General features: G+C 31.7%; 1 protein-coding gene and 1 long non-coding RNA gene across 10 annotated transcripts; one reads left to right on the top strand and one right to left on the bottom strand.

Annotated features, from left to right (window-relative positions):
* LOC127064655 (axotactin) lies at nt 1-27,312 on the bottom strand. 9 transcript variants are annotated; one of them, XR_007781748.1, is made up of 29 exons: nt 26,947-27,311; nt 14,856-15,187; nt 14,378-14,538; nt 14,174-14,277; nt 13,721-14,073; nt 13,448-13,616; nt 13,015-13,130; nt 12,585-12,691; nt 12,116-12,461; nt 11,690-11,967; nt 11,320-11,560; nt 10,992-11,222; nt 10,504-10,911; nt 10,226-10,429; nt 9,742-10,141; nt 9,432-9,679; nt 9,023-9,298; nt 8,747-8,946; nt 8,366-8,663; nt 8,114-8,264; nt 7,797-7,962; nt 7,511-7,664; nt 7,244-7,422; nt 6,394-6,826; nt 6,027-6,106; nt 4,901-5,125; nt 3,023-3,123; nt 1,804-1,867; nt 907-990 (listed from the first exon to the last, which is right to left on the bottom strand). XR_007781748.1 is itself a non-coding variant. In XM_050996027.1 (28 exons), the coding sequence occupies exons 2-28, from the start codon at nt 15,172-15,174 to the stop codon at nt 842-844; spliced, it is 6,060 nt and encodes a 2,019-aa protein (XP_050851984.1). In that variant the 5' UTR covers nt 15,175-15,187; nt 26,947-27,311; the 3' UTR covers nt 1-841. The 9 variants fall into 9 exon arrangements, 8 of the variants coding, with proteins under 8 accessions (XP_050851984.1, XP_050851985.1, XP_050851981.1 ...); XM_050996027.1 differs by lacking the exon at nt 3,023-3,123 and having other exon boundaries at nt 1-990; XM_050996028.1 differs by lacking the exons at nt 907-990; nt 1,804-1,867 and having other exon boundaries at nt 2,143-3,123.
* Nucleotides 12,424-16,315, top strand: LOC127064669 (uncharacterized). Its single transcript, XR_007781749.1, has 3 exons — nt 12,424-12,558; nt 13,020-13,625; nt 15,671-16,315. It is a non-coding gene; the product is annotated as an uncharacterized LOC127064669 (long non-coding RNA).

Below are 27,312 nucleotides of genomic sequence, written 5' to 3'. Positions count from 1 at the left end.
TACTCCATACACTTGTATTACTATATTTGTCATACATTATCAATTTTTTATTGTATTCCTAGTAATTAACATTATTAATTCTATTTATTATATAATAATGTCGTTCTTTTTTTTTCCTTTTTTTTCTTCTTTTTTTTCTGTTTTTTTATACTTTTTTTTTTTTTTGATAGTTTACTACGACGATTGCAGAGAAATGAGAAAGAACATCTTATTTCGCTAATATTCTATTTTTGAACTATAAGAAGGAAGAAATAAAAATGACACGTTGTTTCTTCTTCTCTCACACTTGACTTTAGATATTCACACAAACAATATTTTGTTATTTTTCTTGCGTATTTTTCGCAATGTCTTAGATTTCACACTTTTTGCTCGATATCATAATCGTCCATATCGATTTAACGAGCTGATTTGTAAGTTTTATGGGAGTGGAAAAGGGAAAACACTGTGTGTATGTGTGTGTGTGTGTGTTATATGTACGTGTATGTAAACCTTGACTAGGTTAATATGACGATTTTGTTATAATACACAGATACATTTTATTTATACGCATTTTACGTAACTTCGTCATGAACTTTTATACTTTCTTCTTTTAATCCTCTTCTTCTATATAAATATATATATATAAATATATATATATATATATATTCTTTTTATTCTTTTTTATTTGTAAATACAAAGAATAAAATATATTTTCCCTTGAGATTTTCAGATCTTCTCGAACGACACGTTGAGAAAAGTTAAAGAAAAGAGGAGAAAAAGAGGAAATAAATTTGTCTATAATCGATAATCTGAAATTCTTGTATTTTGTATGAATGATCTCGTAGAGAAACGGTGGAAGTATTCAGTCCAAGGACAGAACGGACTCTATAGAGTTTCTATTCCTTGGTTGTAGTCTTGGACCTCCTAGATAGCTCAGAGGATTGCCGTAAGTCCGACAATCGTCTGACAGATAGATAGGGCTCATGTTCAGGACCAAGGGTTTTCTGGTATCTACAAAATCAACAAAGAAGAGAAAAAAAAAAGAGGGAGAGAATAATTACTATTGTCTTACTACCATGAAAGAGAAAAAAAAAAAGAGAGAGAAACATGTTTCGAAAAAAAAAGAGGAATATACGAGTTGCAATTAATTTCTAAGATCACCCAATTAATTTCTTTGAAAAATCGTACTTGCAAAAAGATTGTACCATCAGAAAGATATAAAATATTTCAATGTAGTAACTCTATGTAGATAGATATTTTTTTACAACACTGAAGTCATGATTACATAGATGCTCCGAACGATTTTGCTTCGAAATTCTGTTTCTCTCGGAAGATTATTGATGTTGAAAATATAAGTAAAAAAAAAATATGAGTAGTGGCCAAAAGTTCTTTTTTTCTTTTTTTCACGACAACAACTTCGAATTGATCTTTCACGTTTATTCACTCGATTCTTTTGTATTTGTACTTTTTTTTTTTATTTTGCAATTGTTCTTGAAATTTCAGAAATTTGTCAGAGTGGACAAAAATCGTTTACGACGATCTTGCGATCACAACAAGTGGATGTTGTAAAAAAACTTTTACGTTTACAGAAAGCGAGAAAGAGATAGAGAGAGAGAGAGAGAAAAAAATGATTATGAACATAAAAATTAGGAGATCTTAGAATCTGAGTGTATCTCGTACATATAAAGTGACGATAAAGAAAGAAAAGAAAATGGCGACGACGACGACGACGACGACGACAACGATAATGATGATAATGATTATGACGACGACGACGACGATGATGATGATGATGATGATGATGATGATAATGATCACACTGACCTGTCGATGTCGGCGAACGTTCAGGGGCTTTCGAACGTTGTCCAGTGTCATTGTCCATGCTAGCCTATACACATATAATGAATATTCCCTTTAAACATATCTTTACCTATACAAACTATTTCCAAAATAGAAACGACGTGGATGCGATTAATCAATCCTTGCCACGATGCTAGAGACAAGAAACGACGAAATTTCGTTTGCTTTTATGATTATTAGTTATGGGTTAGTTAAAATTAATGATAAAATGATTTGTCGATGATCGATCGATCATTAAAATTTTTTTCTCGTACATATATCCCCATCTTGTTGATCTTTGTAAATTTCAATAATTAGCTGGCAAAAATTTGTAGTAATGTTTATTTTATAAGCTAATTACATACATGTCTCTATGTCTCTTAGGAAGAACACATATGTACGTCGTTGTGTCTTGAAGCGAGATAACAGCATGCGATGCAATAACGAGACGTTCCTGGTCGTTGCAGGTACAACAATCGATGCAAGCAATAATTCTTCTTTCGTAACAATGATTTTTCCACCGTATGCGCACTTTTGTTATTAGTAGAAGCCGTTCAAAGATCGTAACGAGTCGTTGCGAGGCACGATAAGGTATTTTTTTGTTGCTTTTTTTTTGTTTTTGTTTTTTTTTAGCTCGTATGTAACAGGCTCGAGGAATATATGGAAAATTGACGTATGGGTGGAACGGTGCAAGAAAATTGGATTGGACTTGAAAAACATATATATATATATATATATATATATATATATATGTGTGTATATATGTATGTATATATATTTATCCTTTCGTTTGTACTGCGCTGTTTATATAACATGCTATATAAAACACTGCCTTTGAAAAGGATTATTATTCGTTCCTGTCGTTAAAGATATGGTATCATTTAATGATTTTAATTCAACGCACTGATCGCGTTTTTTTCTTCTTGCAGGCTTCAAGATCATTCAAGATCAAACAACATTGCATTCCATCGAGATTCGAGAAAATTGATAAAAAGAGATAGTAATTTTTGAGAACTGGTGAAAGAAGATTGGGAAGAAGAAGGAGAAGAAAGAAACAAAAAAAAAAAAATAGAAAAGAAAAAGAAAAATAAATTCACGTGCAAGAAACAAGACAAGAGAAGAGAATAGAAAAGAAAAGAAAAGAAAGAAAAAAAAAAACTAAAGAAAAAAAATATGAAATAGAAAGAAAACAAAGTAAAAGTACCTCTAAAGTTCGCACGTAGAATTTGTTTCGTAGGTTTCGGGAATGGTATTCGTTGGTACGACAACGCTCTCATCGACGTTCGTGCTAGACGAACTCCTTGGCTGAAATTATTATTACGATTTCGATTAAACGAATAAAACGGTGAAAAGAAAAACAAGAGAAAAAAAGAAAAAAAAAATTAAGATCGAAATCGCGATCTGATGATAGGTAAATCAGCTGTGATCGTTTATCGATCGCCATCTTGGAGCTTTTCCCGTATCCGTATTAACTTTCCTTTCCTATGATTATTTTTCTATATTTATCTATAAAACGTCTATTAATGATTCGTATATAAAGACAATAATATCGCCACCAAAAGCACACCAACGCCAATATTATCATTTTCGATTGTATGAAGCTGCTGATAATGAGCCAAGACACCTAATACAGAACATGAATGATAAGTGATTTTTTGAATCATTTTAATGAAATTAAATTTGAAAAATTTGTCATACATACACACACACACACACAAACACCAAACACTTTCATTCTTTCTGCTACGCGTAGGTATGCGTAAATCGTCATTAAATTTCATTTTCATTATCGTAGCAAGCATACAAGCATACGAAACATTGTGCGCATGTATGTAAGTGGGCCCACATGTATATGTATACGTGTAACAAAAATGTATATGGAGAAACCAAGCTGAAAAATGATCGAACGTTGGATCAATTTGACAAATACATATTTTAACCTTTGTAACCTTTTTCTTTTGTAATCTCGTGCGATTATGTTTTTTTTTTTTTTTTGTAAGCAGGCAGTGCACATAAAAAACCGTGCCATGAGTGTCGAATTATATTGGAATTGAATAGCAAAATGAAAATTGCAATGATAGCGATTAGTACAATGACTAGTCTCCCCATATAAATATAAAATTAAACGAATTATTTAATTTGTTTACGTGTATATATAGTTATGTATATATGTATGTATGTATACTTATATCAATGGATAAGAAAATTATTATCATCCTTTTCATGTTAATTATCTAATTAAATATCTCTAATTTGTCTAATATTCTCGCTATATACGCGAATCTAGATAGAAAAATCTTGACAAAAATCTTTTTTTTTTTATTGCAAGATCGAAGGATGATCGATCGTATATCATTTCGTTGTCGTAGTGCTTAAATTATATAACGTTATTGTTATGCTATAATAATTATTATCGTCATTATCATTATATTATTATCTATCTATCTATCTATTTATTATTATTATTTATTAATACGCGAGAGGCACTAAGGATTATTCAATATATTCAACGATTTTATCCTAAACGCAGTAGAACAAACATTCTAAATCTCGTAACTTTAGCGATATGTATATTCTAGGCACTATAAGTTTCTTTCATTAATTTATATTCCTTTTCACATCTATATAAATTATATATATATATATATATATATATATATATATATATATATTCTAATCGCGTAATCGTATATAACTACGATAATATATCTCTCCTAAAGAATTATATATATATATATATATATATCTACTAAATATTAAATGCCTAATTTATCTAAGTTTTGAACATATTATCGCGAGGATCGATCAATCTTGCCGTAACTTTTTCAAAACGAGCTTCTCCGTGTGGCTTTTTGAACACAATAGGAACACTAAGATCTAAACTCATTGGTCGTTTTGGTGGATCCTTTTTAATATTAGTAGTAGTTTGGCTAGCATTCGTATTAACGTTATTAATAGTTGGTATACATTCGGTTTTAATTTCATTTATGCCAGTCACGGAAAAATTCGTTTGAAGGAGTCCCTTTTCTTCATTTAACAATGGATTATCGATCAAGGACATTCTCCGTGACGTATCTCTTACCGACTTCAAGAGGACCTCGTCCTCTTGACTATCATCCTTTTCTTCTTCTCCTTCTTCTTCTTCTTCTTCTTCTTTTTCTTCTTCTTCCTCATCATCATCCTTTTTGTTATCCTCATCCTGTTCTTCTTGATCATCCTCTTCCGTCAATTCAGTTTTTTCCTCATTCTCGTCTTCCTCTTCTTCGCATTCTTCTAATTCTGGTTCTTCTCTTAGATCCTCCATTGACTATTAGAGAGAGAGAGAGAGAGAGAGAGAGAGAGAGAGAGAGAGAGAGAGAGAGAGAGAGAGAGAGAGAGAGAGAGAGAAAAAAAAATAATATATTAGTAGAAAAATCGATAACACATCACCGACTTTTTTGTTATCTCTAAGAAAAGCTATTTATAAATTTTTGAGAATTATAAAAACACTAGATTTACCAAACAATCGAAGTGACTGGTGTTTAGATTGTTTTTATAAAAATGTCTCTCTATTTCAAATTTTTTTATAATAATCATCTGTAGTTTTTGTCCTTTGTTACAATGGAAAATCTGACAGGTCGTACGAGTTTTTATTTTGTGTTAGTTTGTACAGAAATTTATTAAGCTTTTTTCTTTTTTTTTCTATTTTTTTTTTCTTCCCTATAAAGGCTACGTTAGGACTTTGAACATAGTTTGTAAGTTTTTGAAGGAAAGATTTCTAAATTGTTTCTGTTGTACGATCAATTTTGTAAATCCATTTTTTTCTCTTTTACTGATTTTCTTTCTGATACATATATCTATGTTAATATATCAAAATAATATTGTCGTGGTAGTACTAGTGTTAAATAGCTTTTCTCATAGAAGTCGGCTTTATATTGCACGCATTTTATTGTATATTTGGCAGGGCAAAATAGAAAGAGAAAGATAGAGAAAGAGAGAGAGAGAGAGAGAAAGAGAAAGAAAGATTCCATAATTCATATCCAAGAGAGAATATATAAAAAGGGACTTTTGGAATCTCTTTTTAAAAAATCTAAATCCTTGAATTGACTTGTTGAATTTATACCGATCAGAATGATATTTTTGAAAGAAACATGCAAAAGCAATTTAGCAAGCCTTGCAAAAGCTTGACATGCATTTCTTATTGGAAACAAAAAAGAAAATATCTTTACGAATGGGTTTGGTTTCGGAGGTTTATTGACGATGCCTGTATTTACCCCTAGCAGCTCCTTTTTCTCTGGTTCCTCGTCTGCTGTTAAATAACATTTTTATTAGAATTTTCGTTTAGATTAGATAGAAATAATAATAATCCTTTGCATTATAATTATGTTCGTAATTTATTCTAGGTCAACTTTTTTATTTAGAACATATATATAATTAATATAATAGTATATCATATTATTTACTATTACTATCCACGCTATACCATAAAAGTTTATATTAAAAAATTCTGACAGAAACTTATTTAGTCTAATGTGAGACGTTATAGTAATGCAAAGGATTAAAATAAATCATTAAGATCTAGAATTTAGACATCACCTTTTATGTGAACCTTTTTATCATTCATTAATTCCTTAGGCTCTGTATTAGGCAGTGGTTTGTATTCTTTAGCAGTAGCTTTCATATGAGTACCATTTGGCCTTTTTTCATCATCAGTAATTTTAAAGCCAATAGTTTTAATACCAGTCGTCGTGACCAACGAATCGGTGTATTGTTGAGGTTGCCACCTTTGTGATCCCGACGGACTCGGTGATTTACTAGCTGCAGCTGCTGCACTTCGTCGACGTCTCCTATCCTTTCTTGCACTTCGCCATACTTCATAAATACATCCTATCACGGCACCGACGAATAAACAGCACAAAGCTATAAAAATATAGGTCCCTGCATCTTGTTCCTCTTGAGTAGCATCAGAATATTGAGATTTGTAGAGAATCCTTTCTGGGGGATCTTCGACCCATCCTCGATCATGTCCCTTGAAAAAAAGAAAGGAAAAAAAGAAAAGAAAAAACAAACATAAATTTTAATCCTTAAAAGTAAAATTTTATCCTAAAACAATAAGAAATATCGATTATATTTGTCCTAACTATCATAATATTATTCGCGATTATTGTAAACATTACAATTTTCATCATTTTTATATGTGGATATTAAATAATAATGATGATGATAATAATAAAAGAAAAATCATTCACAAACTAGATTTTTTCTCTCGTGTAGCATAGATTTTTGAAAGAGATAGTAATATATTGCTTTGAAATTTCATTGATGATAACTTAAGATTAACTGTAATAATTGTATTTTTTTTTTTTTTTTTTTTTTCATTTCTTTTAAATGTCTTTGACATGGATGATAGTTATAAATTTGATTTATATATAAATCATTCACTCACAACACTGTCATTTCTTTGAGGCTCTAGACCTCGTGGTTGTGCATGGAAAACAGCACATTGTGCGCTCCTGACGCCAGCAGGTATCGTTGCTCTTACAGTTTCACTGCCTTGTTTAGTAAATAACATGTACTCTTCGAGCGGTTTCATTATAGGTCCGCCATTGATCGAGATAACAACGTCTGTAATAATAATAAAAAGAGATAGAATATTTCGATAACTTTTAACATTCATGTATATTAAATCATTGAGATTTAAAATAATACATACTACTAAGGCAACCAGTGTACCCTTTGTAAGCAGCAAATCGAGAATCAGTAGTATTCAATCCACCAAGTTGAATCTCGGTCGATCCTGGAGTATCATAGTAATCGCCTAAACTGAGTATTGGGATTGGTAAAAGTTGTACATGTTCACGATCGATCTGTAATCATTTGTAATAACAATAAATATATATATTGTTATTATAAATTATAGTTTATAAATTGTTTACAAAATATATATATTTATATTATAATTTATAGATCGAATAAATTAAATTAATCGTAAGACCTACCAAAAGCATGGTCGTGTTATTTTCTCGTACATAATAAACGCTATGCCTAGCTCCATTCAAGAAGTTTCTATCGTTGAGACGTACACCATAAGCTACGCCTTCGGTATCCTCTTCGAAGATGAGTTGACCCTCCGATGTTAAGGCCACGAGTAGGTAATAGCTTCTTCTGAAAAAAAGTTTTTCGAAAGACATCCCGGATTCCAGATGTCGACAATCTCTTGATGCAATCTCTTCGCTCCGTTATCCGGAAAGAAAAGAGGTATCTCTACGTAGCGAGAAACATTTATGTTTTATTACAAGGTTCTTAGAAGTTTTACTTGTTTTCTGTTTGCAAGAGCAACAACGCCGTTGTTCGCTGCCGTAGTTCGTTCGTTGAAAAAGCTAGTTGTACTTTCACTTGCTTCACTTCTCCCTCGAGGTCGAATTCACGTTGTAGTACACTCTCGCCACTGAAATCGGCACCTTTCTCTATTAAACGGACAAAGACATTTGTATAATTTAATTATAGATAAATATTCTTGTGAATATTATTTGGTAAAAGATTCGACAACAATAATCTATGATATTACCATCGGCACAATGTTCACCAAAATAAGAAGTCAATTCGCAATTGCAAGAGGATTCTTGCCTTCCAAAATCTTCTGTGCATATACCCAGGTTTTTACAAGGCATAGCATCGCATTTCATCTGACAATTGGGAAGGACACCTTTGCTACCTTCGTGATTAGCTTCGCTGGCTAAGTTTGGTAAATCCACGTGATACTCGCCAATCATCAATCCTCGAAGACATCCTACGTATCCTTGTGTTAGATTACCTTCTTTTCCGACTCTTAAAAGGTCGTCTGGATCGAAACCTCCTAAATTCATCTGCCAAGAAAATAATAATTGTTAATCATTTTAACATTGATGACAGTAAATGAATGAGTCATTTTGAGAGATATAAAGGATACTTGGAAATAATCTGTTGGTGGTGCAGGTGGTCTTTGAGGTGCTAACACTTCCTTTTCAGGATTAATCCAAGGTTTATTAGAATAAGAATCTAAAAGTATAGGAGTTGCATTCAATGTAATATTATAATCATTCACGTGAAGGGTCGTAGACTTTTCTCCATGAATTATGGCTATTTGTACTGATATTCCTGTGTTAACACCTGTTAACCAAACAAAAAACAAAAAAAGATAAACAATCATTTTTACGAGTAAATAGTACAAAGGATACGCGAGTACCTGAGTGTTGCACAGTAATATTTTTAATTTCATTCCCTGCATTGAAGAGATACACGATACTAGTGCCATTCGAGATGTAAAGATGTACAAAATTGTTTAAGTGATCGTTAGCATAAAGTATCAGTGAGTGAGTATCGTAAGTTCTTAGATTGATTAGTATGTTTCGTTCGAACATACTCTTCAACAATATCTTCTCTCCATCGTCATCCGAGCCAAAATAATTTTTTTTTAGAAAAGCACCCGGTGAAGTAAACGTCAAAGCTTTATTATTGATATCTGTGTGAAAAATGTTAATGTTTATTACATGAAAAAACAAATGTATTTTTAATTAACTTAAGTTAACTAACTTTTAACTAAATATTACTTTAAATTATATATATATATATCATTTATATTGATAGAAATTTACTTGTTTCACAGAAAGTTCCCTGATGAGCCCATCTGTTCTCACAAACGCATTCAAAGTTACTCCAAAGTTCGACACACCTTGCACCGTTTTGACACTTGTTAGGTTGACAAGAAGGTTTACAATCTTTAATAATTTCAGAGAGATGTACCGACATGTAACTATGGATATCCAAGATTTCACCATTTACAACAAGACCTCGGAAACATCCAATTAATCCTTGCCTGACCGATGAAGTCTTCAAATGTTCTCTGTGATAAACAAATCACTAGATTTCTCTAAGAAAAATTTCTAATTTCGATCGATCACTTACGCTGTAGCACCACCGATGAACATGGAACCCTCGAATGGACCAAACTCTTCTTCGGGCAACAAATCTACCATTTCGTAATCAGTATTAATCATAAATCTAACATGGTAATCGTTATAATCGATCCAAATCTTCTGCCACTCTCCGTTATTTAATTTGCGTTGACTGTTTACTTCCAAGTCTCGAATAGTTCCAGTATTGAGAGTAAAGTTAAAAGTTAGTCGATATTCTGATGTCAGTGCTACCATGAACGATGGATAATTACTTCTAATTGGTGGTTGATAAAGAAGAATAGCTTTCTCTCCTGTTGTACGAAAGCTAAAAGCGATATCACCTTTTCGCCAACCTGGCACTTCGATATAGGATTGTGAGGTCGTGAATGTTACAACGTATTTCTGTGTGTCTGAACAAAATGAAGAAATGTTATTAATATTAATAACAAGTTTAACAATCATCCTCTAGTTAATCGTTAATCTTATTTACATACTTGTTTCGACACATTCCAATGGTCCTAAAGTAATACGGCCTTGAGCATCTTCTTCGAGATCTCTTTGTTGTAAAAATACCATACCGGTGATACCTAACGCATCTGGTGTCTCATAATAACCTTCATCGGAGAGCCATTTGCCAGCATTTCCAGATGACACATCACAGTTGCAACTCAAATTGCTGCTGACACAAGTTCTATTCACTGGAAAAGAATTATTTTGAATTTTCTTTAGACTGTCCTTTTAATAAGTTTGAGAAAATAATTAATAAACTTACTGCCACATGGACAAGAACCTCTGTTAACATTTCCAATGTAATCAACGGTTGTTCCTTTGGAACCAAGGAACCAAGTTGCACTGTGAAGTTCCAAGGGTGCTTTGTAACAATCATACTTCACATATTGACTACAGTAAAGCGAGTGAGAGATCAGTTCTTGAAGCATCTCTGCAGTAAATTGTCTGTATTTAATACTAAACGAAAAGTCTGATTCGGAGATGGATCTGACGTCGACTTGGGATGGTAAATTATGTTCTACGATCGTCTTGGTTGAGTCTTCGATAGATTGAAATTCACATTTTACTGAAGCAGGTGGAAATCTTCCATTTCCATCGATGTCAATCGTGTAAACGTCGTCTTGAGTATAGCCTAACAACGCTAATTCTTCACAAGTTTTTTTATTATCTGCTGCAATGAAAATTGATAATCACAATTGTGATTATTTTGGATTATTACAGTTTCGTTTTAAAAAGGGCAGGGACACTTACCAAAATGACAATTCTTTCCAATATATCCAGTATCCGTACAATCACAAGTGATCCGATCTTCTTTCACAGAACATTTACCACCGTGTTCGCAAGTGTTTGGTCTTTTACATGGATCAACAAATTGGCAGTTATCCAAAGCTACTTCACCGACAACTCTTTCAGTATTTATGATGTATCTGGGCTCTATCTTTTGACCATTTACTTGAATATCTCGCATACAACCTACCAAACCTAATTACAAAATGTATCAACCTGTTAATCGTTTAACTTGATTTGTTAAGTAAAACTTGCTTTTATCTGTCAAGTATTGTCGAACAAGTTGACATACCAGCGTTACCCTTGCCACTTCCAATGATTACCTTATCACCTAATTCAAAAGTCATAGCAAAGAGTTTGCTCTGTTTATTTCTATAATCAATTAGAATGTTTAGCTCGCCTTTTGTGTAATTTAGTTCTACGGCATGCCAGGAGGTATTGTAAGTTGGGAATTTAACAGCGGTTGATACCGTAATATTTTCTATCGAGACGGGTATCAGTTGAAAACGTATTTCGTCGTTAACCAAACGAAGCTAAAAAAATACAAGAGAGAGAAAGAAAAAAGAAACAGTAAGTAAATTTTAGACAAAAATTGGATCAATATATCACATACTTTTTTTATGATCGATAGAGATCATTATTCATTGAATGGATCTTATTACCTCCCAATAACCAAGTCCACGATTACTCTTCACGTCTCCCGATGCAACCACCGCAATTGGTTTGGAACTTTTAAAATCAAAGTTGAGCTTAAGAGAATCCGTTTTCTCAATAGGCCACCAAATGTGACTTCCTGCGAAAGGGTACGTAATGGGAATGACCTCGACGTCGGCCTCGTAATACTCTGGTTCTAGCACACCGATGTAATGAACCATAGGATTAGATCGTTTCAATTCGTAGATGATCGACTTGTCGTTGAAGAATACGTATTTTAACGATCCTAAAAAAATAATTTTGTTCGTTTATCTTGATCGCTTCTTTGAGGTCCAAAAAAAAAAAAAGAAAAAAAGAAATCCACTTTAAGTCAAAACTCGAAGTATATAAAATTACTTCATTATGATCAACGGAGAAAAGATATTGGGACGAACCTACGAAATTATTATACGACACCAAGCCCTTTTTCTTATGAAGTTCTGGCCCACCGCCAATATATATCTCAGGATCTATAATCATATTATAATTTTCCCCAGGTATCTCGAGTACTTTAACTTCCTCGTCCAAACTCACGAATATCAAGGAACCATTGTGGAAGATAGTTAAATTGTTCCAATGATCGGACGTTACGTAATCGCCAAGAACCGCAGCAATTTTGGAATCATGACCGAAGTCTAATTCAACGTAAACTGAACCGTTCATGATGGACGCTGCTACGTAATGCGGTGTACCATCGATCTCACCAGATGCGTAAAATAATGCTGAATCGTCGAACTTTGTCTAAAATATTGATGGACGTTTAAAATCACTGATGGTAGTAGTTCCTTGGAAGTATCAGAAGAGCAAGTTTAGATCTTTCATTAAATTCTGATGCACGGTTAGTTCTACTAGTCATTTTTTTACCTTGAAAGCCAAGCTGATCTTGTTCACCGAGGAATGAACACGGTCTTTCCAATCGTAAACTCGAAAGGACACGTACGATGATCCCCTCAATGTTAAAATCGTGGCGGCTGAAAAATGATTTTACAATTGGAAGTCCATTAGCTCCAGGTATCAAAGGGATCAAGGAATCCTTTGATTGCTTTTCAAAAGACGACGTTTGACGAATCGTCTTTATCTCAGTTTTTAAAACGTCAAATCCGTCGTACGTGTACGTAGTAAAAAGGGAGTACTGACTTATGGTTAGGGCATACGAAGCTATACTAATCTTATATGTATATATATATATATATATATATATATATATATATATATACATCCTAATGGTAGCAATAATAATAATAATAATAATAATAATAGTTTTTCTCAACAATATGTTTCCTTTGTTACATACTGTAGACGTCACAACGTTCGCCTTCGTATTTCGTTCCAAAGCAGTCACATGTCAGGCTGTTATAATGATTGACGCATTGATCGGACATGAAGCAAAGATTTTCCCTTGTCCAGCACCTGAAGTACGATTGGATATAATGATTTATTTTTGAGAAATCGATTGGATCGATGGAATTGAAGAACTCTCTATAAAGTGTATCATCGATTAAGATGATTTTTATAACAATCTTCTTAGAATTTATACCTGTTAATTGTTTAACCGATGTTTCTTATTATATTACTTTTTTCTTTTCTTTTTTCAAAGGATAAATTTGAGTTATAGAGAGTCCCTCTAAAGATCAGAGATGCGATGGGATGTATTGTGCTTGCTGTAGAAATGAATTATAAATGCGTATCACGAATTCAAAGGGTCGAATAACAGGAAAGTGACGTACTTGTCTATGCAACCCTCCTTCACATTTTCATGCTTCGTTGCGATCAATGGTAGAATAGGCAACAAGTCGCTTGCCGACTTGCCGGAACTAAGGACCATGTCTCTGATGCAGCCGACAAAAGATTCTATGATGTATTTAACACCATGTAGACGTTCCTCTGAGCTCAATCCTAACCAAAGTAAAATTATTTTTTTATTAAAGTATTAAGATTGAAGTGGATGAAAGATTGGTAAAATGGAACAAATGATTTCCTATAATTGAATTGCGTTTTACCTCCAATAAGAACAACGGATGCCAATTCCTCGGAAACGCCATAATTGACGACACGTTCGAGAACTTCTAAGCTAGTTTCCGCTTGCTTTTCGTCGACCCTTGCAATAAGTTTCGCTCCGTGAACATCGATTCTAACCAGAACACTGTGCCACTCGTCTCTGTTAAGTCCTTCGCCAACGGTCAGACTGGTTGATTTCTTTCCGAACACGTGTACTACCTTCAACTGACCTTTCTCAACGATCACGTAAAGTGCGTAAGGTTCTAAACTCTCTGGACGATCTTTCACACTGTGGTAGACGAGCAAGCCGTGTGGTAATTTAGTTCGAAATTTGAATGATATTTCACGGCATAATCTGTTACGATAGGAGACATTTATTTGGGTTTGTTTCATCGTCCGTTTCCTTTTTATTTATTTATTTATTTATTTTTGTTAACGCTATAAAGACTTCATACCTCAATTGGAAGGTCTTTATCCCACTGCCATCGAGTTGTATGAAAGTGTTACTTTGTGCGAACATGAACGTCTTCTCGTATCCTGATTCCATGAACGTCAATTCCTTTTAATCCGGGAAAAAAGAAAATCGGTCGTACGGGGCTAGCTTTATCATCTCATCAATGTGAGGAGAGTGGTTGAGACGAGTCTGAGATTTTCCTCACCTTTCCTCGTTTCTCCTTTGGTACTGGTGGTCTCGTTGGTTGGGGTGGTGCGAACGTTGGCCTAGGAGTACTTGATGTGGTCGTGGGTGGTGTACTGCTCGTCGGAACGCTCGTTGTCACAAATACGCTGCCTTTTGTTACCAAGTAAGGGGGTAGCGTGTCTAACAATCATTTTATGTTATGACAGTGTATTATCAATCTGCACCAACTTCTGATACATACTACGTAGTTTATATTTAACTCAATTTATCTATGATTCTCTTTTAGTTATTAATTGTTTGGAATTTATCTTGATTAGTTACAACAGAATATTTTCTTTTTTCTTTTTTTTTTTTCGTTTAACAGTTTAATTACGCGCTCGAGAAATGTTTTTTCACGACGAACATTTTTTTTTTTTTTTTTTTTCTTTCGCCACTTAACCATTTAACAAGCAAGGCATTATTTCTTATAGCGAATTTTTTATTGAAATAATACTCACGATCAGGACCACCGACACAATAGTGAAGACATTCTGCTTCAGAGTTGAATCTATTTTCATTCCCTAAACAACCACCATAAGGAAATATCTTGCACTTCCCATCGCTTTTATGAAAAGACCACTTATGTACGTAATGCTTGCAAGGTCCTTGATCCTGTTTCACAAGGCATCTCTCTGGTATTGGTTTCTTCGTCGTAGTGATTGCTATTGTCTCCTCGATCGATTCTGATTCCGAGGAGGCTGTGAGATTCGCTGGAACCTCTCCAAGGACGTTCAGCAAGACAAGGATCCCGAAGATCCTCTTCTCGCGTCTGGTCATCCTTCTTCATTCGCTAAAATCGATTCCATGTTTGTAAACTTTTTATGTCTTATTTATTATTGCAATTGTCTTTTAATGGAACGATCGATATTTACTTATCAGACTCTTATAATAATGTTTGACATTTTTTATCGAAATATATTTATACATAATTTTTAATTTTGATTTATTGATCTTTAATAGAAAATTCATTTGTCCGACATATTGACATTTATTATTGGAATATTCGACGTTTTTATTAATTTTGTTATTTTTATTTTCTGAACGAGTTTAATGAATAAGTAAAATTGATAAAATTTATTATATATATATATATATATAATGTATACATTATACATATACATATATTTTTTTTAATAATCATGATATATATAATATATACATAATGATTATTAATAAATAGCAATTTTTTAATTTCTATCTTTTAATTTTTTTTTCTTTTTTTTTTTTTTTGACATTTACAACAATCGATCTCACGTTCTTGCATGGAACGAAGCTTTTAAGATTCAGAACACACGAACGCGCCCACGCATCTTTCCATAAAGCGCTTAAAATCTTCATCCTTCCGGTATACCTCGCATTGTTAAAACCCAACTCGATATGCTATTGTAGATGCATTTTTACGATTGCGGCAGTCGCTTTTGAATTTACGACTTCCGTTTTGTTTATCAGGTATGTAATATACAAGCATCACGTTCCTCATAAATTACATAACTCTCGTTATAAATAAATGTATATATATATATATATTGTTATTTTTAATTTAGAATTACAAAATCATAAATTTTTATTAAAAAAAAAAAAAAATACATAGAAAGTACCGTCATTGCTTTGCTTGAAATAAAAATTTTTTTTTATAGCAACTCTCAATGGCGAAAATATGATTTTGCCGAATTTATGATATTGATCAAATCAAATTTTTTTATATTATGAATTTCAATATTATAAAAACTAAATAATAAATAATAAATGTACCAAAAGACTGTAGAAGACTTTAAAAATCAATTACTCTTTTTCAACATTTTTTAAGCAAAATTTCTTTTTTCGACGTCTAAGAATTTTTTTTCTGATCCAAAAAAAAAAAAAAATACAATCTTTAATAATTCCGTAACACAAATAATATTCATAACGGATAATTGAATTTTTTCCTTACAATTTTTTTTTTTTTCGTTATAAAAATTTATAATGAATAATTAATCCTTTCTTATACTTTACTTGTACATTCGTGAAATTCTGATAACATTTATACTTTTTTTTCAAGAAATATAAAGGATAAAGGAATTTCGAAATATGAAGTTCATAGATTTATGTAAAATTAATAAAACAAGTGGGGAAAGAAAGAAAGAAAAAAAAACTCGATTCTTTCGTTCTCTCTGGATGAATAATCGTGCGTGAGTCAAAGTCTCACACAATGAACGATTCTACGAGGTCAATTGAATTGGATCGTCGAAGTAGAGCTCTCTCTCTCTCTCTCTCTCTCTCTCTCTCTCTCTCTCTCTCTCTCTCTTTCTCTCTCTTTCTTTCTCTTTCTGACTCGTCTTATACACAATAGATATAAATTTCGGTGCTTCGTATCTACTTCCGACCTGGGATCATAATATCAATGACTCTTCCTGGAAGATGAATAGGATGAATCGACTTATACATCCGGATGTATAGTTGCACATAAATTATATACAATATTCATAGTTCAACGTGAAACTCGTCTTCATCATTGTTTTACATTTTTCTTTCGTCAAATTTCAAGGTAAGGATTATTTTACAGAGTCACATTAAACTGATGAGTACTAAAATTGATACACATGTATATATATGTATATATATATATATATATATATATATATACACATACTCTGCGCATGTGTATGTTTGCGTGTGTTTTCTATGCGTGTCAGTATATGTACATATACTTATATACGTGATATAAATATATTTTATATATATATATATATGCATGTATGTATTGACAGACACGAATACATATCTAAGGACCTTGAAAGATATAATGTGTTATCAAGAAGAAGAAATAAGCTAAAAGAAAAAGAAGTATAATGTATACTTTACGGGTATACATTAAAGGCAGCATACTTTACGGTCAAGTCTGATTCAATGTCATTAATTTTTAATTATTGTAAACATTTTTTTATAACACCTTTTTTTTGCACTTATCTGATTTGATCACAGTTTAGATCAAACCTTAGAGATCTCTCTTGGAAGGCTGATTAAGATCGATTTTTTTTTCATGGACAGATTTGTTAAGTATCAAAAAAAAAAAAGAAAAATAAAGAAAAAAGAAATTTAGCTTCCCGTTAGGATCTCAGAGCCGATAAGTGTATAGCGTCGTCCATAATATCGTAGAAAATGACGGAAACGATCGTTCAAGCGCAATCAAGACAACTACCAGAGTGATCTTCGACGTTTCCATGTAAGAAGATCGTATTAGGTTGATATATTCTCGAGTTGGATCATTGGATTCCTATAAATCAAATGATCTTCAAATTCTATTCACATATATACATCCATCAAAATTCAATAATAACAAATCTATTAATACTACTTTAGAAAGGTAGCAATAAAAGAAGATGTCTAAAGCAAGACAGTCCTCGCCGCAAAACCTTCTAAGATAATATCAGAACTGATTGCAATCTCGGAATCTAATTCACATATCGTTTATAAATATAACATAATAAAATATATAAAAATCAATAAATATCGTTTATATCTAAAACGAGTTATTATCGTCATTGATAAAATTGTAACATAAATGAAAACATTCAAATTTTATGGCGGACGAAAGACCACTGGTGTCAAAGTATTAGACAATAAAAGAGAGAAAGAAAAAGAGAGAGAGAGAGAGAGAGAGAGAGCAAGTTCCAGCGGCAATTTCAATTAAATCACATTAAACTCAATCTAATTTCATCAGAGCGAAATCAACGTCGATGGTATATAAGGGCTCAGGGTGTTTCAAGGAGTGAACTGGAAGAAGGGTAGGGAGAGATAGAAGAATAATTAGAGAGGGAGAGATAGAGAACAATTCTCGGATAGTAAGAAATCGCAAAAGAAAAAAAAAAAGCAAAGAAAGATATAGATTGTGACATCGAATTATGAGATCTCGAAATACCTTGGAAGTGTTGCATCAAGGGCATACAGTTCGCTCATAACAACTCTTGGTCACTTGGTGCACAAGTCTGCGTACCTTCGTGTGCCATGGTCCAGATGAGATCGCGGCTCATCGTTCAACAGCAGAGTAACAATGTAGCAGTAGCAGTAGCAATCGTAACAGTAGTAGCAATAGCAATAGTAATAGCAAGAAGTAGCAAGAGTAGTAGTAGTAGTAGTAGTAGTAATAGTAGTAGTAGAATAGTAGTAGCAATAGTAGTAGTAGTAGTAGTAGTAGTAGTAGTAGTAATAGTAGTAGTAGTAGTAGTAGTAGTAGTAACAGGGCAGCAGGATGTGACGTCAGGAGGCCCCCGACAAGCACCGACGTTCGACTCTGCCGGCTGCGAGTCAATTGTCTTCTTCTGTCACACCGACGTACACCATTACAGGAATCCAGCATCGACGAAGGTGTACACGAATGCACAATACAGAGATATACTCTGATCTCTGATGTAGTATCTATTTTTTTCCGATTTATATATATACTTGTGTATACGTAACAAATGTACCTATAATTAATTTGAGTATAATCATTTCGAGTAAGTATTTCGAGTATGTACGAGTCAATTTGTTTCTTTTTTCTATTCATATACATAAAGTGTTACTCTTATATATGGACGAGTGTATAAGATGTTTGTATATAAATATTTGTATATGCAATTTCGATTGTTATACACTTTATATCGTTTATAAATATATATATATATATATATATATATATATATATATATAAATTGACTTGTGTACGTGTAGATTATTAATGCATACATTTACGTATGTCCCGTATTTATGTGTATACGTACGTGCGCGCGTGTTCACACGCACACACCACACGCGACACTTCCACCACCTCGAACGAAGCTTCTATCACTTGTATCTCCTCCTCCTCCTCTTCTTCTTCCTCTTTTGCCTTCTCCTCGTCCTCCTCCTTCACCTCCTCCACCTCCACCTTCTCCACCACCTCCTCCTCCTCCTCCTCCTCCTCCTCTACTTCCAGCAACGCCAGCAGCAGCAGTAGCAGCAAGTAGACACTAATTTATTAATGCCACTCTCTGACCGCTACTACTCTCCACGGTTACTCATCACGGTTTATTGACTTTCATTGCGATCTCGTCTCGCACGACGCGAACCTTCCTTTCGTCCTTTTCCACCCCCATTCGTATTCTGTCTTCTTCGTTTTCTTTCTTTTCTGTATTTTTCTTTTATTTTCTTTCTTCCTCTTCTTCTACTTCTTCCTTTACTTGTATTATCCTTATCTTTGTTTGTTATACGTGTGTGTGTGTGTGTGTGTGTGTGTGTGTGTTAGTGTGTGTGTGTGTTAGTGTGTGCATGTATAATTTTTTTCTTTCCTTTTCTTTCATTTTTTCGTTTCTTTCTCTCGTTAAATTTTATTATTATATAATTTTATTATATTAACAAGTTAATAATTATTGTTACTCGTTTGTTACTCCTTATCAACCACCTCTCTTTTTTTATTGTTATCATTTATCTGTCTATTTATCTATCTAGATATTTATTTGTCTATATACTTATCTATCTATCTATGTACATATATATATATATATATATATATATATATTTCTTTCTTTCTTTCTTTTTTCTTCTTCTCTTTCATACTACAGAATTTCCATGAATTCTTTTCTCTCGCATCTTGTTTCAATTTTCTTCCCCCATAAATAGATATTAGAATTTATTTCTTATGTGTTCTATTCCATCGATCTTTTTTTCTTTTTTTTTTTTCTTTCTCTTTTTCTTTTTCTTTTTCTGATATCAGGAGATCACACAGCAAGCAGACAAGCGAAAAATCAGTTTACTAATTTTTTTTGTTTTTTTTTTGGGTCCTCGTTCATATTATGTTCAATTTACTTCGATATTTTCTATTTCTTAAAATTTTCCTATTATACAGGTAGATCTTTGTTTGTTTCAAAGTTCGTAACGAAATTATTAATGCGAGAACGCGAAGAAAAAAGTTCGTAGGTATATCAGTAGTTTCTAAGTGACTTTCAAAATCAATTGACTCGTTTACGAGACTCTTTTTTTACAACTTCGTAATTTTACAAACTAGGCTTCACTAATTTACGATTTCAATAGGAAAAAAAAAAAAAAAAGATTAACATAAAAATATCTCGATCGGTAGTTTTAAATCATCTAGAAACTTTTGACCCATCAGTGTAAAAAAGATAATAGAAAGAAAGAAAGAAAAAAAAAAAGAAAAAAAAATTTCATATAAACGTTGAAAAAATATTTTGACACAGCTGATTAATGAAAATAATGTCAAAAAAAAGAAAAAAAGAAACAGAGACAAAGAGAGAGAGAGAGAGAGAGAGAGAGAGAGAGAGAGAGAGAGAAAAAAGAAAAAACAAATAAATAAAAATAACCATCGACGATCTATAGAGGATAAATTTCCTTCTTCGATTTATGTTTCTATTTATATATACTCTTTTATCACATATTCCATGACTATTTTAGTGCAACGAGAAATAGACGACAATACTGTGTGGAACAACCTGTTACTTACTCCTCATTCGCTCGATCGAGAAATTTAGTCCTCGCGAATAAGAACGAGCAAGGCGAGTCATACCAACGAGTGCTCTCGTAATTACGACAGGCGTAACAATTGCAAAGCGTGTAGCCAAGTGAATGGTCGTTTTTCAACAAAAAAAAAAAAAAAAAGAAAGAAAAAAAAAGAAAAAGGACACACGTATGTACTAACCTACATACATACTTACATACATAAATACGTATATGCATGAATACGTAAATACATAGTTACAATAGTCCATTGGATCCATATTAAAAAATTTGTATCCTTATTTGAAAAAAGCTTTGAGAATACGTGTCCTCGTTCAATTTGCACGTTAATGAGGATCCATTGTTATAATTTTTAGTTAACGCCTGTCTCTTATTAGAATCTTTTTTCTTTTTTTTTCCTTTTTTTTTTTTCAAAAAATACGATTATAAATCATCGTCTTGGTCTCTTAGTCTCTTAGTCACATCGTCATCGTCTTCAACAACGATATACGAAGGTCGAGTTTAAGAGATCTATGGATCTCTTCTAACGAGGTTTGAACAAAAGGAATGTAAGTATACGAGAGCAATTGCTAAAAGACTGATCTAAAATGTGTGCTGCAGTTTTTTCTTACGTAATATCATGTTCCTTTAAACTTCGTCTTTGATGGAATTACGATCTTTTTCTTTTCTTTCCCTTCCTTTTTTTCTCTCTTTTTTTTTTTTTAAATATCGCGAAGATTAGCGCTCGGATAATTAAGATCCATCGCAGGTTGCGTAATCGATCCAATGATTTCAACGAGTATGTGCCTTCGAGTATATTCAATGAAAAAAGAACGAGATAAACTGTTGAGTATGTATCAATCTTTTTTATTTATTTTTTTTTTTTCTTATACTTTTATTTTCCACGATAAATCAATTTTATCAGTGACATGAACACACTGGCAGACTAGTTAAACTTTCATGTGTTTCTTTTTTTTTTCTTCTTCTTCTTTTTACGAGAGATAAGTTATTGTATATATAAAATAATTTGAATATAATAATTTACTAGATTGTAGTATTTATATGTATTTAAAAAAAATTTTGTATAGTATCAGTACGGTGTCATTTAATGTGATATAAGCATATGATGTTATATACTATAGTATACTAAATTATTATATATATATTAAAGTACTTAATTGTCATATATAAAAGTACTTAATATAGTGTAATATATAAAATGATTATGTTAACAAAAATTATTTATTTTTTATTACATATTATTATTAATTAATTAGATTCGAGTATATCAAATTATTATTAATACCAATCCAATATATATATATATATATATATATATATATATAAGATCAATAAAAATTTTTTAGACAAATATAATAATAAATCATTAAAGGTAAATTATTTAATGGTGTCATTTCATTATCTTATTTTTACCTCGTGATAGTTTAGTCGAATCGATAAGTTAGAACGATCGCACGCAGGTGCGTTTTCATATATACATTTTACTCCTCGTTAAACAGTACATGATGTATATATATATTCATATGTTTGCACAACATATGTGTTTAATAAGTCACATAGCATATGGTATAATTTTCTATAATCATACATACACACAGAATGGTGCCAAATGTTCCTAAGTGATAGTAAAAATTAATTACTCCTTTTCGAGAATTTTTTCATTTTCATTTTTTTTTTCTTTTTCTTTTTTACCAAATCAAAAAACTACAAACTCTAGTTTGCAAAGCTACAAACATAATTACAAGCCTGAATAGTCTTAAAAAAGGATTAATCGATTTTGAAGATTATCTAAGAACATACGGCCCATCCTATACTTATTCCATATGTATAAATTTTAAATTTGCAAATTGAAGCGATAAATTTGAATACCGTATTCATTCATACACATTAAAAGCTCATTATCTTAAGTATGCTTTATCGATTATTACTCGCTTTGCTTGCTCGCTGATCTTATCTCCGACTTATCGACCTTCTCTTCCGTATGAATTATTATCAAAGTTTTTATATGACTTATAATTTTACTTGTTTCTTTTTTTTATCCTTTCTTTCTTTCTCTTTCAGAATAGATTTTCAATGTTTCTTGAATTTTCACGAAGGCTCTTTTCGTATCAACAAAAATTACGTTTTCATTTAAAAACGAAAAGATAAAATACGATAAAAAAGAGAAAAAGAAATTTCATTGAAATAAAAAATATAATATATGATGATCCGATAAAAGATAAAAGAATTCGATAACGTACAAATATCGTATGTGATCTCTTCGGAGAGGTCAAAAGTCAAATCATTTGACAAAAGACGATCAAAGAGGTCAGTCGATCTCGTCGACTATCTATCTACCTTATCAATATTTTCGATCGATCGTATAATGTCCCAGGGCAATGAACTTGATTAATATCTTTCGATGAAAATTCAACCTTTTTCATGATATCAAAAGAATTTGTAAAAAAGTGAAGGTATGTATATACTATATGTATGTATCTCTCTAAGTACACAGAACACAGATATTTTTCATACGCGTTGAGAGCATGATTCGAGGTCAATGTACTTGAAAATATTTTATGAAAAAAATTTCACATTTTTCGTGGGGAAAAAAGATGAAAGAGAAATAAAAATAGAAAAAAAAAATGAAAAAAAAAAAAGAAGAAGAAGAATTGAATACACACGTATGTACGTTCTCTAACACGCGTTAAAAACAGTCGAGGTCAATGTATTGTATTTAAAATTTTGATTGATACAATTCCACAGGATTATGTGAAGTTACAAAAAAGAAAAAAGAAAAAAAGAGAGAGAGAGAGAGAGAGAGAAAGGAGGAAAAGAAGAGTTGAAAGAAATTGAAAAAAAGTAAAAGTGTGTACATATGTCACACGTATATATGGTATTATTATATAAAAGGGAGGTACATTCTCAGTTTGCTCTGGTTGCTTTCGTCACGGCCTAGGACGCCAGGCCGCGTGCTCCGTTCCTCCTCCTTTTGTTGCCGGAAGATCGATATATCGAGCTAAACCGGTGAGTGGGTCATCGTAATATCTACGTTTCTATATTACTTTGACATATGAGAGATGATATATATATATATATATATATATATATATATATTCAAGCGATCTCATTATATTTTTTGTCTTTAATTAATTTAATTTTATTTTAGATTCATTTCTTTTTTTTTTATAATAAATTTTAGTTTTCTCTAAATGGTAGATTTGTTTTCGTTGTCTTTCTTTCTTTCTTTTTATTTTTTACTTACTTATTTATTTATTTATTTATTTATTTATTTATTTATTTTTTAATAAATCTTAATTTTCTCTAATTTGCAGACTTGCTTTCATTTCCTTTCTCTTTTTCTTTTCTTCTGTTCTTATTGCATATCTTCTTTTCGTACAACGTCGATGCTTCACGGATTCACCATTGATATTTATTTTTAATTTTTTTTCTTTTTTTTGACATTGCTTTTTGAACGTTTTGAACAATTTCAATTAATCGCTCTTAACAAATTTACACAATCGAACAAGATAATCGTTTTAATCGTAGTTAAAAATTCGATGATGAAATATAAAAGGATTCGTTACATTTTCATACTTCTAAACATTGATTATACTTATAGAACGTATCTGTACATATCTCTATGACAATAATGAATAATTCATAATAACTCTGTTTTACGTTCTTTTTTATAATATTTGTTTATATGCGCTTCGCAGATTATATTACAAGTCATTGAAAAGATTATCCGGTTCGTTGCATTGAATATTATAGCAAAACAAATGGCTACGGCCATTCATAACGACAGGTTTCTATGTGTACGTATATGTATCTATGTATATACATATATATATGTGTGTGTTATTTTACTGTTCATACAAAAAATTATAATGAGTCATGGCACGTAGTATTCGTAACCTTAAGCATTTGAACATGTTCTCTCTATCTCTCTTTATCCTCTCCCCTTCTCTCTCTCTCTCTCTCTCTCTCTCTCTCTCTCTCTCTCTCTCTCTTTCTATCTCTTTCTATGTTCATGTTGAAATACGCACTCGTGATAGCGCACGCGTACGTTTTTTCTTTTTTTTTTCTTTCTTTTTCTTTTTATTTTTCATTTTTTTTCTCTCTCTTTTTTATTGTCCAAACAAAAGTATCTGATTTGTAGCGAGGAAGTTGGCCCGTGTAACATAAGCATCGTGTGGCTCGTGAAACGAATCGATTAATTAGACACGATACGCGTGCATTAGCGACTCGTGTGCAACGATGCACGTGACTAAATTTATTAAATGACGCATCTTTACAAAGAGAGAAAGAGAGAGAGAGAGAGATTCTTTTTACTTGGAAATATTGTTTTTTACTTATGTATGGATATTATTTCTCTATTTCTCTCTCTCTCTCTCTCTCTCTCTCTCTCTCTCTCTCGCTCTCTCTCTATCTTTCTCTACGTATTTATCTATCTATCTATCTTTTATCTTTTCATTGGATAACGAATTAAGCATATTAATTTCTTAGAATTTTCTTTCCTAACGTATATTTTATATGACTGACAAATATTGCAGAATGCTATAATTTAATTAAAATTTTTAATATTAATAAAAATTCAAAGATTATCATAATGTCAATCACTAATTTGTATAACTTTAGATTAGAATTGTACGATTTTTAGATTAAAAAAAAAAAACAAACTTATTGAATTTGGTGATTCAAAAATATAATGCGTTCGTACAAATTTGAAATTAAGCGCCAATTAAGTAGAAGTGTGTACAATTTTTATAGATTATTCTAAATTAATCTATATATATATATATATATATATATATATATCAAATTGAATATATATTAAATTTATCAATTATTAAAAAATTGAATATTTTTTATATCACACATATCAGAAACATAAAATAGTTGCTCTTTTGACTAAGACAGTACACGAATTAGTAATTTCAGGTTCGAATCTCGGCCGGTCCACTTTTTTTTTTTGCAAATCTACATGCATATAATATAAATAAATAACAATAACAACGATAACGATAACGATAATAAAAAAAAAAATGAATGAATAAAATTATTCATATAATACAAAGTAAATATTCTGATTACTCAAAATTAAAGATGAAGAAAAAGAAGAAGAAAAAAAACGAAAAGAAAAGAATGAAATTGATTAGAAATTATTAGTGATACAGAAAAGGGAAACGACAGATAGATGTGTATATATATATATACATATATACATAAACACACACACACACACATATATTCATATATAAGATTATAGAAACGTTATCGGAAGCTCATATATGATGATGGCAGTGGGTCTTATAGGCAAGATCTCGAATTTATGCAAGGTAAACAAAGTCGGCCAGTTGAAACCAGATATGCGGCACGTCGTACGCGAAGTACGACAATTAGCGTCGAAAGATTGGTATAATACGAGAGAGAACAACAACGTTCTCTCTCGTTCATTCTAATATACTTTTCATATAATTCTTATATACATATTTCAACGTCACATTTCAACGTTTCGAGAAAAAGGAAGATAAAAAGGACCACGTGTGTCCTCTTAATATAAAGTACGTATCAAAGTGCTTTCACATTGTCGTAATTGTAATGAAAAAGAAAAACTAGGGTGGGTGGAAAAGAGATTGAAACAGTTTTCTATTTTTATTTCTTCCTTTTCTTGTTTTCCTTTCTTTTTTTTTTTTTTTCTTTTCTTTTCTATTTTTAACGTGTCAACGACGATAACTCATACACTTCGACGATAACGACGAGACTATAACTATAGTAAAAAGCTCGTCACAAGATATTGTCATTTGTATGTGCAAATTTGTATTGTTTTAATCCATTTCTTTTTCTTTTTTTTTTTTGAGGTTAGGACAATATTCGATGTATCGTATAGAATTATACGTGTAATCTATCGTACCGATTAATTAATCATTTCGTTCGACAATAGAATTCGTATGTACGTGTATATATATATATATGTGTGTGTGTGTGTGTTAGATTGTTGTTAAATTTTTCTTTTTTTTTGTCTTCTTCATTTAATTTTCTTTAACACGAAAATGTGAGATAACATCTCGATTGATTATATGTGGCATAATTACTTACAAAAAAAAGATCGTAGGAGTCAGCAAAGACGTGTTGCCATTGTTCCTTTTAGAATTTGGATCCTTCAAAATATGAAGTCTCTCTCTCTCTCTCTCTCTCTCTCTCTCTCCTGTTATTAATTTTAAATCCAACGTATATGTTCTACTTCCTTCGATAATCGATTGTAAAGTCACGATAAAGATAAACCCGTAAGAGAACGATTTATTGAACGGCAAAGAGAATGAAAAAAAAAGAAAAAAAAAAGGAACGAAGTATGGAAAAAATGGAAAATGTTGAAAAAGAGAAAATGAAACTCTCCCCTAACGAATTTGCTTTCTCTCGCTTCTCCGATCGAGTATACGACCCCGTAAACGCGCGAGGATTAAC

Source organism: Vespula vulgaris, chromosome 6 (genome assembly GCF_905475345.1).
Source record: "Vespula vulgaris chromosome 6, iyVesVulg1.1, whole genome shotgun sequence".
Lineage (NCBI taxonomy): Eukaryota > Metazoa > Arthropoda > Insecta > Hymenoptera > Vespidae > Vespula > Vespula vulgaris.
Note: the sequence above shows the minus strand (reverse complement) of the source record. Positions and strands in the feature narration are given on the sequence as shown.